This window comes from Epinephelus moara, chromosome 24 (assembly GCF_006386435.1).
Source record: "Epinephelus moara isolate mb chromosome 24, YSFRI_EMoa_1.0, whole genome shotgun sequence".
In the NCBI taxonomy this organism is placed as follows: Eukaryota; Metazoa; Chordata; class Actinopteri; order Perciformes; family Serranidae; genus Epinephelus; species Epinephelus moara.
This window is the reverse complement of record NC_065529.1, coordinates 8,199,048-8,214,812: the sequence shown is the minus strand read 5'-3', so window position 1 is coordinate 8,214,812 and position 15,765 is coordinate 8,199,048. Positions and strand designations below refer to the sequence as shown.

The 15,765-nt window shown below is 40.8% G+C and overlaps 1 protein-coding gene across 1 annotated transcript in view; it reads right to left on the bottom strand.

The window, feature by feature from the left end:
* Nucleotides 1-15,765, bottom strand: part of ptprga (protein tyrosine phosphatase receptor type Ga) — a 613,968-nt gene that overhangs the window by 94,643 nt on the left and 503,560 nt on the right. The window contains exon 9 of the mRNA XM_050039320.1: nucleotides 5,189-5,373. Coding sequence (XP_049895277.1) covers nucleotides 5,189-5,373 — 185 coding nt within the window. The remainder of the gene's footprint in view (nucleotides 1-5,188; nucleotides 5,374-15,765) is intronic.

The window sequence follows — 15,765 nt, the reverse complement described above, 5'->3', positions numbered from 1 at the left end:
CAACTGGGTGGCGCTATAACAACAAAAAAATGGTTAAAATGCGACCGATTGCTGTGGCTCCCCCTGTGGCCGAATGTTGTTGGGGTTTTTTTTCAATTTTTTTTATGATTAAGTCATGGTATGGTATGCTGTACATAATCACGGAAACTGTCAGTGTGTCATTCTGTCAGTCAGTTATCCTGTCTGTCCCACGTTTTTCAAAAACTCTGTCTGAATACATTGCTCTTCTTAATGGGTTCAGTTGACTATTTAATCTGCAATTTCCTATGACCTGTATCCCAAACACACATCATGTTAAACTGTACGTGGGCAACTGTGCACTCATTGGGTACGGACTAGTAGTATATGAACTGACTTTGTCATCGGGGGGTGGAGGGGAAGGTGGGTTGCATGACACTTAAGTGAGATGCCTACCAAGGTGCAGACCACCGTTTGAGACCAACAAACAAAAGAAACTGATTGTTTCTTGGTGACCTATTGCCATTTTTCCAGCAGGAATAGTCTCACAAAAAGCGGTTATTTATTACTGAGACATTTTTGCATTTCCTGCTGAAATTGAGCCATAAAATCTGGGTTAGCCAAAACATGATCTTTTCCTAACCATAACCAAGTGTCTATTTGTGTTAACCATAGCGTTGTTTAAATGTACAGAGATATAAAGTTTCAACATATCTGCTACATAATAATGTACAAATGTAACATATCCATGGTTTGCAGAAACCTCTAATGTTAATATTTTTTCTTGTGATTTGGTTGCAGTAGCAGCAATGACTGTGGGGGCTGTATTATTATTATTATTATTATTATTTTTAATTTTTATAATTTATATACTTTTATATACTTTCTGTTGTCAATTACACACAGGTTTGAACACACACATGCACAAACTGGACCTATACATGCACTAAGTGGAGAGATGTCAGAGTGGGCTGCCCATGACAGGCACTCCGAGCGGTTGGGGGGTTCGGTGCCTTGCTCAGGGGCACCTCGGCTGAGCTACTGCCGCCCCATATTGAAATGCATTTGCTGCTGCCATTAGTAACCACATACATCACCAAATCAACTAGGATTAAAATCTCCAGAATTTGAAACAAGCCACGTCCAGTGGTTGTTACAGGAACTGCAGTAAGAAGCCCAACAGCACTTCAATGTTCATCATACATAGTTCATTCATTATTCAGCCGTAGCGGCTGCTGCTTGATATCAGTGTTATGAAGGTCATGGACTGGCAGAGTTCGAACAAATAGGTCCGCACACCAAGTAGCTCCTGTTAGAGGGATTTTAATGCTGTATAACGTTTGGAGCACCAGGCTCTTCCTCAGACTTCTCCATGGACTACCATGGCTGGAAGTTGAAATAAACTCCACTGAAACTAACTTCACAAGTGGAATTCCTCACAAAGCCTAAAACACAGTGGTGTGATGAAGCACACTGAGCTGTGGACATGAAATCTGAGCTGTGTGTGAGGAAGAACTGAAAGGATTCATTGTTCTTCTGTATCTCTGCGGAATATATGGCAGTACAAACATGGCTATCGACAGCTAAGAGTCAGAAAAGTCTGAACAGAGCTTCTTCCTTTTATTTTTTCCTCACACAAACCAGGCCAAGAAAGCACATCAGAGAAAGACTGCAAATGTGTGTGTGTATCTGTGTGTGTGTGTGTGTGAAGAGAGGAGTGTGTGTTAAAAGCTCATTCAAAGACAATTTTAAGCACTGAGTTCATTATATATGCACACATATTTGATGTTTAACAAATCTGGTCCATGCTGGTGATTTCTGAACATGTTACACTACAGAACACTGTTATACTGGAAATGTCGTGAGTGTGCTTTTAAATGCATTGTTTTTTCTTTTTGACATACTTAAGCACTTCTCTTGATTGGCATGTTATTGTCTCTCCATATATATTGATATATTTTACTAATGTTAATGCAGACACTTATTGGATTGCACTGTTTTATAGCAAAGATAAAGTTTTATGAATCTGGGTTATTGGATTGCTGTGGATACAGACATATTTGGCACGCTGTGCGGGATTATTGGCATCTTTGCTTGGCCGAAGGGGATTCAGGCTCTGCCTTTCTATGTGAAAACTATCATTATTCACAAATGCTCTTTTTTTAAATTGCTGCCTTGGTTTGAAGTCTGGTAATGATTTTGTTTTTATCATTTAAGAATCATGATGTTCTTATCTGCACAGAAGCCATGGGGAGGAAGTCAAGGAATATGGCTGAACAGCAGGGTCCCATGTATTGGTTTAGGCCTCTAATTACAGATGTTGCACCAGGACAGCATGCTCTATTCACCAGACCAATCTTATAGACCACCATATATAGTAAATATACAAAATAAAACAAATACATATTTTAAAATACTTTATACAATTTTTGTAATACAGTATAACTCAATTCTATTCCATCACAAAATACTTCTGGATAAACCTGACTCATTTCTACAACCTAGTCTCACTCATAAGTCATTGAATATCGGTGCTTGGGCAGTGACTTTCAGCATGAGACACCAACAAAAAACGCGGCCCTTCCATGTCGGTATGATAGTGGCCATTAACTGTTATTGTGTAACAGCGGTATAACAACATAAGTTAAGGGGGCATAAAGTCCAAGTCGGGTGGGCGGGAGCATCAGTGAACCACTGACATTTTGTGTTCACTTCCTGTATGACTGTAAAGCCAAACCCTGTTCTTTTTTCCCAAACCTAGTCTCGCCACCAGACAATCAGAGATCTCCGCCTTCTGATAGTCTGGGGACACTCCTTTCTAAAGTGTGTTTAACACACCAGCGAAAACGGCCAGCAACAAAGCAACGCTTCTTGCATTTTTGAAAAGGACACGCCTTCTCGGAAATGTGCGCTCCTCCTTTTCTCGTCCGCAAGGAAACAAACACACAGAGAGCTTGAAAATGGATGCCGAGAGATTTAATTCTGTTTTATCAAACGTGTGCTCAGTCCACAAGATTGTGGAAATGGAGGACTTACAGCGACTTGAGCCATTTTGTACCGCTACACGTGTTTCTAGTCGGACTATGTTTACGAGCACAAGAGTTCAGCGAGCCACCGAAGGACCGCCCTGCAGATTTACTATTGGTTCTGCAACGTAGGGAGTTTTTTTAAACTCTGAAATTGTATCCGTCCATCTAAACACAAAATCAGGGAGAAAGTTATCAGTCTTTAGTTAAGCAAAGCGTCTAAAGACTGACTTGTGAGTCTATCCCAAACCCAGCCATGTGCGTGTGTTGGCTAAACCTTACCATGTGCATTGGTTGTTTAAGGAAAAAAACATTAATTTGTGGTGTTGTACCAACGTCTGTATGCAAACTATACATATCCTGTGAAAACAGAAGTGTATTTTGAAAACAGACAATGCATATAACAGTTGACACGGCATCCCAGAATGTCATCAACCATGTCATATATCGATGTTGAAAGTCCATGACCAAATGACGATATGTGGCGAGATCAGAGTGAGAATGTGTTAATTTCTAGGGCAATATCCAGTTGACCTTAAAACATCCATCATTAACTTAAGTTTCCTTACTATTTAAAACGCTTCCACATAAGCAGTGCGACTAGACACATGAGTTGAAAACTACTCGTGCGTTCCATTGAGCTGAATACAAACATACACGCCTGCTCAGGCACACTATTTGTCTGTGCGTGAGACTGTTTATGAGGAAACGATTTAAATAGCAAGGTTTAGCAAAAAATGCATGTGTTTAGTAGTTATGAGCAGATGGATTCTTTTCGGTTGCTATGAGTTGATACATGTAAATGTATTGATCCTCTCAAGTTTTGATACTTTTTGCAAATATGGTGTAGTTTCTCCGTGTCACTCCATAGTTCATGCATGTTGGACAGCTAGTGTCTAAAGTGCCCCACAAAACGTTACTTCAGTGCTTTACCAGTATATGTATATGTTTACATTGATAAAGTTCAAATATTCATTTTACAAAACACTGATTTAGCATCCCACTTGTATGTAGGTAGGCTATGTAAGCTCAATGCGATGTTAGAGAAATATCACCGACCAACGATCTGTCATTCTTTGAGGGGCAAATCAAAGAACTCTCACTTACCTCTGCAGTGTTGTGCTGCTTTCATGTGGTACTGGAATAATCTGAAAAAATGAGTTTCTGATCCAATTTTATGGCTCAGCTGATCCATTTCATTTGTTCTTTGTTATCAATGTGCTACCTGAGCACTCTGAACAAGAAAACACATCTTCTTTGTAGCGTCCATGTCCAGGAACAACCAGCCAAGGACCACATGAACACACCATTGGCCTTGGCTGGCAGAGGTCAGGACTTGAGTGCGAATCAATTGCCTCTTGCTCATTTCCCCTAGCAGGCAGCGTGAACAGTACCCTATATTAACAGCGAGTGGGTAATAGTTGGGGATTCATGAGCACTCAGGCGTTTGTCAGACTGATCCGTTACATACCAGAAACAATGTTTTCTGTACGAATTCAATGTAACACTGGGTGGGTTATAGATATACAAATAGTCATTTTGTGGGTGAAGTGCTACTGTGGGCAAAGATGGTGGTTTTGATTAAAATTAATAACTCAACACGCCCTGTCTCCTACTTCAAGTCACCATTTTTTAAAATACAATAAAGACCATTATCTTTCACTGACCTTATATAACTATAAAACATTCACGAGGCTTGAGCTGTGTTGAGTGAATTTGTTGGACAATTAAAATATGTTGTCAGTGAACATTTTGTGGGGGACAGGATGAGGTACTGACGCATTTAGGTCACTGTTCATCAATCAGCTACTATAGTAATGTGGTGTAATAAGTAGTATTTTAATCTGTGTATCACATGCACAGTGTTCCTGTTATTTTCCACAACAGAGTGCACTGACACAAAACTGTTCAGCAGTTAACTTTTACATATACATCATATATCTGAGCCTTTCAGTACCTGAATGCAACACAAGTCAGTGTTGGCCTTTTCAAACGAGCCTGCACTTTTCAGCTGCTTTGCCATGTAACAATAAGGTTAACTCACGAATACTTAACAAGACATATTCATACACTTATTACTGTTGTCACTGCAGTCCAGCATGTGGGCAGCATCTCAACTCAAATCCACATCCAACCCACTCTGTCCCACATGCTGGGACGTACTGTATGTTATAGGTTTGGTTCCAGTCCCCTCCCAATCTCACCAGTTTGTGTTTGGCGTCAGTGAGGTGTGTCTCCTCATAGCTGTCGTCATGGGTCGTCCAGCTGTAGGACACCAGGAAGTGGAGGATGGGCGGGTGGTAGGTGACCTCCGGGCGGGCCCAGCGCACCACCAGAGCGCTGCTGTTGACATGCTGTACCTTCATGTTGATGGGAGCGCTGCTGCACACTGGGAGGAGGATGGAGGCAGGAAGGAGAGACAGAAAGGAGGGATGGAGGGGGGAAGTGTACAGAGAAAGGAGAGAGGGGAGAGAAAGGTTAGTTGGAGAGAATAAAAAGGGGAGGTAAAAATTTACAATTAGGGGATGGAAGAGGAAAATGAGTGTGAGATGGGTCAGATGCAAAAAGGAGGGATGTGGAAGAGAAAAATGGGGAGTCAAAGGAAGGGCAGAGGAAAGGAAGGAGGAGAGAAAAGATAAGGATAGAGGATTAAGGGGGCGAAGGCAGAAGAAGAAAGTATATCGAGAGGGAAAGCAGTGAGGAAGAAATATAAAAGCAAAGAATGGAGGAGGAAAAAAATGTAAGGGAGGAATTAAAGAAACCAATAAAGTGAAGGAAAGTGAGACATGAGGAAAGGAGAGACGAGAAGGGCATGAATAAAATGATGGTCAGGAAAGGAAGGAAAAAGGAAGGAAGGATTGGTGTGAATATAGAATGAAGGAAGCAATGACAATTAAAGGGAAAACACAAGGGAATACATCAGCTCAGCTTATCTTACAAATACACCCAGAGAAAGAGAGAAAGTGTGTGTGTGTGTGTGTGTGTGTGTGTGTTATGTGAGCGTGAGTTGTATTCATGATGTGTTATTAATATTGCTGTGAGACACTGAGTCATCCAGACACACACACACACACACACACACACACACACACACACACAACCGCATAATCCAGTTCACACAAGTCTATGGCTGGATTCTCCACACACACAGTGTCACACACACACGTTTTGTCTAAAGGGTCCAATAACACCAGAGTTCATATATAGTCTCCTTCAGGCAAAATGCAGCCAACCTCCTCTGCCTTCAAATATCTGGCAGTGGGAGATATGAAGGAAAACACATAAACATTGTATGTTTTATTATGAATTTAACAATACACACTCATGCATTCTAACGCCCCATTCATTCTGATGGGACCAACCCTGCACTGGCTGCCACTTACCACTAGATGTCTCTGTTTGACCAGTGAGGTTTTCTGCTCAGCTGGGACAAAACATAGAGTGTATTTGATTTCAAATATTAAATATTTTCTAATGATTACTGCAAATTGTCAAGTACTGAATGAGGACCAGGGCTCTGTCTGAAACAGGTTTACGTAAGACATAGAGCTTTTCTAATTTCCCCTGCATGTGTCATACACGCCTTCTCTTTTTGTGATCTGCTCCCGTTTGAATATGCTATAGATGTTCATGCAAACTCAATGCAAACTTCCACCATGTTTATCTGATTCATAAAATTCAGTATAATATACATTTCCACAAACTAATTTCATCATTATGACAACAATCACCCCAACAAAACTTCCCTCCTTCTCACGAGCGCCCAGATCTCCCTGCTCATTTGCCAGCAAAAAAATCCAACGGATGATCCAAAACTTTTGCTCGAACTACAGATTGTACATCTTCATTTTCGCACGCCTGCCGCCACTGTAGACACAAAGAGTATAGAGGCGGATCTGTCTCAAACTCAGATCAAAGAGAACTAGAATTACCGCCCAGTGGTTGTATGCCTCTGCACATCTGTCAAGTTTTTCTTAAAGTTCACATCCATGTCAGTGAAAACATGAATGCTTCACACACATCCTCACCCCAGCAGCACAGAGGATCCATACATGAATTCTTGAGTTTTGGCCAAAAACCTTCAACCACCTAATTCTAATCGGTTTATTCTAAAGTCCAAATGAACGTTTGTGTCAAATTTGAGGAAATTCTCTTATGGTGCTTGTAAGATATCACATTCACAAGAATGAGCTGGATGCAAGGTCACATTGACCTTGACCTTTGACCTATGACTACCAAAACCTAATCACTTTATCCTTAAGTCCAAGAGGACATTTGTGCCAAATTTGAAAAAAAAAACTTACTCAAGCAGTTCGTGAAATATTGCATTTACAGGAATGAGACAGACAAGGTCACAATGACCTTGACCTTTGACCTATGACCAGAAAATTTAATCAATTCATTATTGAGTCCAAGGGGACTTTTGTGCCAAAGAAATTCCTCCGAGGCGTTGTTGAGATATTGTGTTCAACAGAATGGGATGGACGTATGATCAGACAGACAACCCAAAATCGTAAGGCCTGTGGCTACAGCTATCACCAGCGGGGAGCCATAAAAACTGGGCAAACAGTGCAAATATAATCAACATTTGGTGACTGCGTTGTCTATTTATCACCTAAATGTCTCCAGAAACATAATTTAGTGCACTGTTCAGCTGTAATACAAGAACTTACAGTATGAACACAAAGTGGGCACCATACTGTTTTTTGTATTGTGAAAAATGTTTCCAGAAACATATTCAAGGTTACTGCTGATCTTTAATGCAAGACCAAATTCTTGCCATATCGTTTTTTTTTTTTGGACAGGTAACTCATTACGCCAGGGCCACACTGCCTGCGAAGCGCAGCGCACCGAAATTCTCGCGCGCGCCGGAGAACCTCCGTTCACATCAGACGCGCATTTCTCCACGCCGTCGACAAGCGATTCTGCTCCCAGCTGTTATTTTTCACTGCCTGGCTTGACACATTCGCTCGCGGCTCGCGCAGAAAATAGACCAGACGCCGAACTGATCGCTGCAAATCGAGAGCCTGCCGCGGAGCTTCCCGGCACGGCGCGGCCAGTGTAGATGACACAGTCGGTTAACATGGGCGCCGAAAGGAAACTGCCTTCACTTCTCGGCGCTTCGAGGCTATTCGCGGCGCTTCCGCGGGCGGTGTGGCCCTGGCGTTACAGCACCCACCAGCAGTGCACTGTGTTCTGGAAGTTGTAGGTTTTTACACCTCTTAAATAAAAGAGAATGCCACAGCCTTTTTCATCTGTTTTCTCTGGTCATGAAGTTCCAATTTCAAATGTGCATGCATCTTTCGACTGCATGGACAGCCCAGTATTATAAGTATTATACTTTTTCTCAAGCTATCACCACTGACATTGGGCACATTTTGTGCAGATGTTTCACATTAAAAGCCATCTAGCAACTCAAAGGGTATTATCCATGGTGAGCTTTTAATGCGACACATCTGCAAGAGGTATTAAGATTTACTGATAGTGACCTAAAAATAATCCAATCTAATAATAGTAATCCAGGTGGTGAAAATGACATGACTCCATTGAACTAATGGAATAAGGGCTGTAGGAAAATATACTAAATACCGTAATATATACTGAATTTACTTTGTTAGCTAGTATCAGGTAATTCCACTGCTGGCATCTTTTTAATGCTGGCCACACACTTATTTCGTTATTTATTTAAAAATCAGCTTTCATATGAGAATATACAGTATTATTCTTATTCTTATGAGGACGTTCTTTTAAGGTACTTTAGGTCTCGGACTGGTTTTCATGGTTTAGACTGGGGCCCTTAGTTCCACTGAAGAGAACCCTTAATGCTACTTTATGCAGTGATAGGTCAGACAATACTGTTCTTCCAACTTTGTGACAGCAAATTAGAGGAGGCCCTTTTCCTGTGTCAACCTGCACAAAGACAGCTTTATTCATATAGATAGCAGTTAGCTTAGGAGGAATCTCACTGGCCTGGACAGAGCCCTGACCTCGACCCCATGCGACACTTTTGGGATGAACTGGAACACCGACAGTGAGCCAGACCTTATTACCCTACATCAATGTTTAACCTCATGGATGCCCTCGTGGCTGAATTGGAGCAAATCCCTGCATGTTCCAAAATCTGGTGGAAAGCTTTCAAACAAGAGTGAAGGTGGTCACAGCAGCCGATTAATGATGGAATGAAAAGTTTAAACATCACATATTGTTGAAATTGCTGAGAGTCCACATACTTTGGTCAGTGTATATGTAATGTGACCACATGTTATACAAATTAATTACACTACTCACTGTTGTAAAAGAGGGAGTAGCGTAAACCATCAAACAATTCACATAATGATTATTCCAAACACTGTATCATATTATGCAAATGCATACACTAACTCGATGATGAACATGGGTTGATTGAGAATAGGGCTCACGTGCCTGGTGGAACCAAATTGATTAGGTTGCTCATAAAGAGCTGCAGTGGAGTTTTTCTATTCATAACCTGCAGTCGAGCCCCATGTGGCTTAGCATTACTAAAGCCATTAGTCACACACACACAACAGCACACACGCTCACAAAGTGGAACACACACATGCACATACACAGACATCATTTGAAAGTCAAACAGTGAATGACCTCTATGCAGGGAAAACGTATCTAACAGATAATATCAACCTGGGCCAAGTCAACCATGCCCTGTGTGTGTGTGTGTGTTTTGTCACAAGTTAGGACAAGGTATTGCTGCAAACTGACACGCCATCCTGGAACGTCAACAACAGATGCACCCAGTCATATGTAGTAAATCCAAGTGTAGAAAGTTGAAGTCCAAACAGTGAAATGTGACGACACACTCACTAAACTTACACGATGTACTGAGCTAGGCCTGATGCTGTATTCACACTGTGAGCGACATAGCAACAGGCTAGAAGTCACTTTCAATTCAATATAAGGCTACAAACAAACCGTGAAGCGTCAGCCAATCATATATTTTTTTATCTAGCTGTGTCACTGTGCTAGTTAGCTTAGTTAGCTGACACGATGCTAGCTTTCTGTGCATTGCAGTGCACACAGGATGCAATGGGGTGGTAAACTGTAATGTTAAAATGGGTCTCAGGCATTGATCATAAGCATAGATATCTTATGATAAAATACAAACTTTAGATGCTGTTCAGTCGAGGTGCTTTGTGGCTGGTAGCAGACACACACAAGCTTGTGACAACGTAACAACATAAACAAGCATTTGAGCAGCACTTGCAACTCTGCAATAATATAGCTGGTCACACTGATGCTGTGTCGCTCGTAGTGTGAGCACAGCATTAAAGGAGCTACACTACTCTCATATCATATCCTATAGTATCAAACTGTGTCGACACCCTACATATATATGATTTAAACATCATGTTTGCAACACATACAGGCCTACAGGACAATATAAATTTTATAAAGAGAAAAAAAAACATTTTAGAGCTACATGCTAATTTGGAATAAGGCTTTATTCAGTGGAATTTTTCATACATCCACACCATTTCACCTCCGCATAGGGTGCCGGTGATCGGCCCATCTCGGTGATGCTGTAATGTGTGTCATCATATTCAACATGTTTCTTTTAATATACCTGCAACTTCTACAACATATCCTGTTCTGCTTTTGCATCCTAAGGCTGCTAGAAAGCAGCAGGGATAAGGGGCTGGTCTCCAGTTTGTTTGTTTTTTATCTCGTCCTAGTGATCGGCACATCTGGGTGATGCCATCAAATGTTTGTTTGTATGTTGACATCCCCTACAAAAGCAGAGAAACTCTGGCACACAGTTCCGTTCTTATGCATAACTCTTTCTCTCTGGTGCTGTTGTAGCTGACCGGCACACCAGGAACTGGTGGGTTCTTCACCTGGTGTATTAATTTGAACTTGCATTCCGTTTGTTGTGCTAACCTCAGCATTTGTTTGTTGTGTTTCATATCATAGGCCCACAAATATTTATCTATGTTACATAATTATCAGACTTTGATCCTCTGCCTGACCCTCCCTGTGCCCAAGGCTATTCATTTATTTAAGAGGGTCTAGGCTATTTACAGTAATTGTTCTATATCATCACACTATTAGTATTAATATAAGCACAGGATTTTAATACAAAGTGGTAAAAGCTGTATATGAATGCATTTATAGGTCAAACCTGCGCAGCACCGGATTTGGAATGAACTGTAATAACCTGGAGCTTCTGTGCTTTGATCACCTGCTATTCAACATCAGCCTCATCCATTTAAAATGCCTACTTGTTCTTCTGAGATAATTTTGGTGAAAGTAATGAAAAAATAGTGTAATCAGTAACTTATTACTCTACACAGAGTAATGTGATAAAGTAACTAATTACTTTCAAATGAAGATAACTAGTAATATGTAATGTATTTCATTTTGAGAATAACTTGTCCAACACATGTTGTCGTTGGTAATTTGCCAATATAAGTGGCCCCTTTTCCAAAACATTTTTAGGGGGCCCCATACATTTGCCTGGCTTGCTTCTCCTGACGATGCGCCCCTACAGTATGTGCGTGTGAACCTAGTCCTTGAAGTAGTTTGATAAAAACATCCCTGAAGTTGTTACTTCTGCTTCTCCTATTTTTATGCAAGTAGTGTTCCCTTGTTTTTTGCGCTAAGCTATTAAAAAAACCCTGGACCTCCTTTTAGTGGATTTAGTTATTTATTGGTGTATTATTGAATTTGCCAAAAGGCCATTTTTCATCTGATGTCCCTGGACAGACGTTACAAAGTCATTTTAAAAGATAATATAACACGATGCACAGAGATGAAGTTGATATCTTAATCAGGGTAGGATATCAAAGATGGATGTTTGCAGATATATCTGAGGGTTCATTTGAGATCATGGTATCAATAATCTGCCAGAAAGCTTAATTGTGCTAATCTGAGATAAATTTCTGGAGTCTTCATCAGCGTAACTGTGGGGTGAGTCATGATATTTTCCTCAATCTGGATCAAATTATTGGATAAAACTGTTACTCACATTGGCCTTTCACCTCTGTCTGAGGGGTGTGCTATAATATGTATGAGTGTGTTTGTTTGTGTGTGTGTCTATCTGCATGTACTCCTGCTTTGCAGAATAGTCACAACTCATATTCCCTGTGTGTAACACAACTGAAAGGGTTTTGCAGCCCTGTGTGTTTGGCAGGGTGATGAAGTGACCCTCTTACGGCTTTCATCAAAGATAAGCGGGCCATCACACACACACACACACACACACACACACACACTCATAGGGGAGAGGTCTGGATGGCAGTGAGTGATAGAGACTATATGGCCCAATCACATAGAACAGGACATGGGTAGAGGGGATGTCTAACACAGGTGAAATCCACAGAAGACATCTCTCTCTCTCTCTCTCTTGTTCATAAGTCGCTGAGAGGCTATTTGGAGGAGGAAAGGAAATCTTTGGCCCTGCAGCATGTTGACCGCAGTTGATCGATGACCGCGTCTTGATTGTAGCTCCGTCTGCGGGGCTTTGCACTTGCAGGGATTGGGTGGGTCTCACTGCTGTTAGACATGCACCAATAGGATCTGTGGTAGAGCGGCTGCTGCCAAAGCCTGCTTTACATTGTAATTCGATGTCTACAGTTAAAGGTTTATGGAGTCCATGAGCAGCCAAAACCGTCTGTAGTGTTAAAGCACAGTTGGGAAGGACTTGTTTGACACTTTTTTCCCATTCTTCAGTACACACTGAGGTGCCCTTAACCAGGACACAAAAACTTTTACTGCTTATATTAAGCATCATGCAGGGCAGTGATCCAGGGAGGAAGATGAGAAGGACGTGAAAAAGGGAAGGAGGATAGTTCACACTGCTGACCATAAGTGAGGGTTGGGACGTACTGTAGACGGACCAGTAAATTGAAAGCTTGGGCCATGACATTATAGTGTGCTGCATTTCTTCATATGGTCATCTACTCCAGGTACACCACTGCAGTGTTTACATTACACATGTCTGGTTGTGTTTAGAAGCTTTAACTAGTGATTCTTAATGGTATGAAATGTTGCTATCTCCATTACAGTCATTTCCCCAGCTGCAAGTACACTACTAACGTATATGTAGGTACATGCTAACATCAGGTTAACATGTAATCTTGGTTGCTAATGTTACTGACATTAACATTAACAAACATAAACATTAACACAGCCCTGGGCAGAAACTGTGGAGCATGCACAGGGTGCCTTGGTCAGCTTTAGTCAGATGGACTGTATACATGCATGAGTAATTCAACTCCCAATTGCATTATCTGGGTGTGTTAGTCCAACTTTGAGAAATTTGTTTCAGTACGATTTCAGTTGGGCTACCATGTTTACATGTATTTTAAAAGTCCAGTTTTAGTCAGACTAACACAATGAATTGATTTTCTCTAATGTCAGGTAAATGTACTGACTGAGCAGTCAGAGCAGACTGGGCTATTTTTGGGAGGCGGGCTTAAATAGACAGGTGCTAAACGTAGCCCTCTCAGGCAGAGGGTGAATACAGGTGTTCCTGTACAGACAGTATAAGGAAAATAAAGTGTGTTTTGAAGATTAAAGCATGTAAACATGTTGTAGTAGAAACACCTTCAATACAAGTATGAACCTGGAAATAAGCATAATAGGTCCTCTTTAACAGTGAGTTTTGTCCAGGGAAACTTCAGTCAGCAATAATGGCTGCACAAATGAAACAACACATTTACAGCACATCACTGATGACATGTCAACCAACATGTCAACTTTCCTGAATATAAATGTAATCAAAACTGTCAATTTATGTGGCGGGAAAATGTCTTGATGCAAAACATGTAAATGCTGCTGTATGTGAAGTTTATATCTATCCAACTCTCTGCAGTACAACTCATCTGTGTGTTGTGCATCTATGACACAGTGTGTGATTGTTTCATAACAGGAAACCACTCGATGGCGTGAAGGAGTGTAAATTGAGTAGCACTCAGACTGGCACTTGCATTGCTCACTTGCTACTTAATATGGTACTTGTATCTTTTTGTTAAACTGTTATTGGTGCACCTCTAGATATTATGCAGGGACATAATTCAGCTCTTGGACATCTTAACCTCAACCTCAAACAAAATAGACACAAAAAGTGTGCAGAGAGGTGAAGAATAAGTACATTCAGGTTGCAAGCTAGTGTCATTTTGTGTTTTAGAAAAGGTAAAGGTCATTAATGTGCAGAGTAGATTTTTTTCTGAATAGCCTAAAAGATCAAATAAAACTCTGCAAATGGAATAGTCTTTTAGGGGAGCCAGAGGAAGCTTGCCTCCAGCAAAGCTGAGCTGTGCTGAAAGAAACACAAGCTTAAAAGCATTTACGTGACTGTATGTTCAGTAGCCAAATTAACATGAAAAATAAATGAAGGAAAAAATAATTGGCATTCCCCGAAAAGCAACTTTTTTTTTGTTTTTTTTTTACATCCCTGATTTATGTCGTTTAGGGAGTCATTGGCAAATGACCTATTCTGTCTTTTAGGTATAAGCTGTGTTGTTTTTAATGTTTAATTTTGCAAAGAATGTGCACTGTTGATTTGCCCCTATAGTGCTTTTCAAATGTGGTAGCTAATAATAGATTTTATGTCTTGATTTCTTCTTGCTCATGGCCTGTACTGGAAAACTCTTCTGATCTGGCCAGACAGTCAGTAATTTAGGAACTTGTGAGGAGGCAGAGGTCATTGTTACTTGATGCTCCTCTCCCTGCTGAAAGGTTTCTTCAAGTGTGAGAGAATCTTTTTCAAGAGGAAGCAAAGACACTCTGTAAGTGTGTTCAGAACAAACGCGAAGCAACTTTTTTGTATGGCACAATTACATGCGAAGTCAATACAAAGATGAGAATAGATGCAAATTTGTGCAGGGTGACTCACATAGACACAAATACAAAAACAATTGTCATGACGCTCTGTTGCGAAAGCCTATTAGCGTTAAAATTCTCTTGATGTCATAGATGAATCAAAAATGGAGAACAAACTTATTGTCACTGTCTGTGGGCACCCTCAGCTCTGTGACTCAAAGTAAGTACTGTAGACAAAACAAAAAAGTGAGGACTTGAAGAAAAGTGAGCGAAGCCAAAGGACAGGATTGTGAGTTCTGAAAATAGCCGCTAGCCGCCTTCCCCAGTTATTAGCACAACAGTTAGCACAGCTGGCAATCCAGCAGCCATGCAAGTGAGGTCCGAAAATTTGCTTCACATTTGGTCTGAACACATTTCAAGACTCCTTGTGAGCAAAAGGTTGACACCCTGGACAAAATGCCTTTACTCTCTTTGGTCAGCAGAGGAGTTTGACTTTGTTTTGATTAAAGTTGTTGTTTTTTTAAATCACAGCTGAATCCTATCATTGCTCCTTTCATCTTTTGACCTTAACTTTGACTCAACCCTATACCCTATTTTAAAAACAACTGACTAAAGATTCAGACTCAGAGCCAGATTAAAAGATCAATATCAATTCAGTCTTGGCCCAGACCATTTACAGGTCCAGGATGTGTTTTGATGTCTGCTTTGCACAAATAGTGAAAACAGGGGAAAACCACAAGCCTAATTTAAGAGAGAAAAAAAAAAATCCTAAACCTGTCTTATTTACAGAGACTGGCACTTCTGGGCTCGGACCAAACCTTGAAATCAGAATGAAAAAATCTAAAACATGCAAATTACTTCAAATTTCGCCATGAAACGTAGCATTGCTCAATAGTATGCTGCTCACATCATGTTTCTAGATAAGTATTGATTAATATTGTTGTTTGATTCATATGATGAGGCTTTAAAAACCATGGTGGGT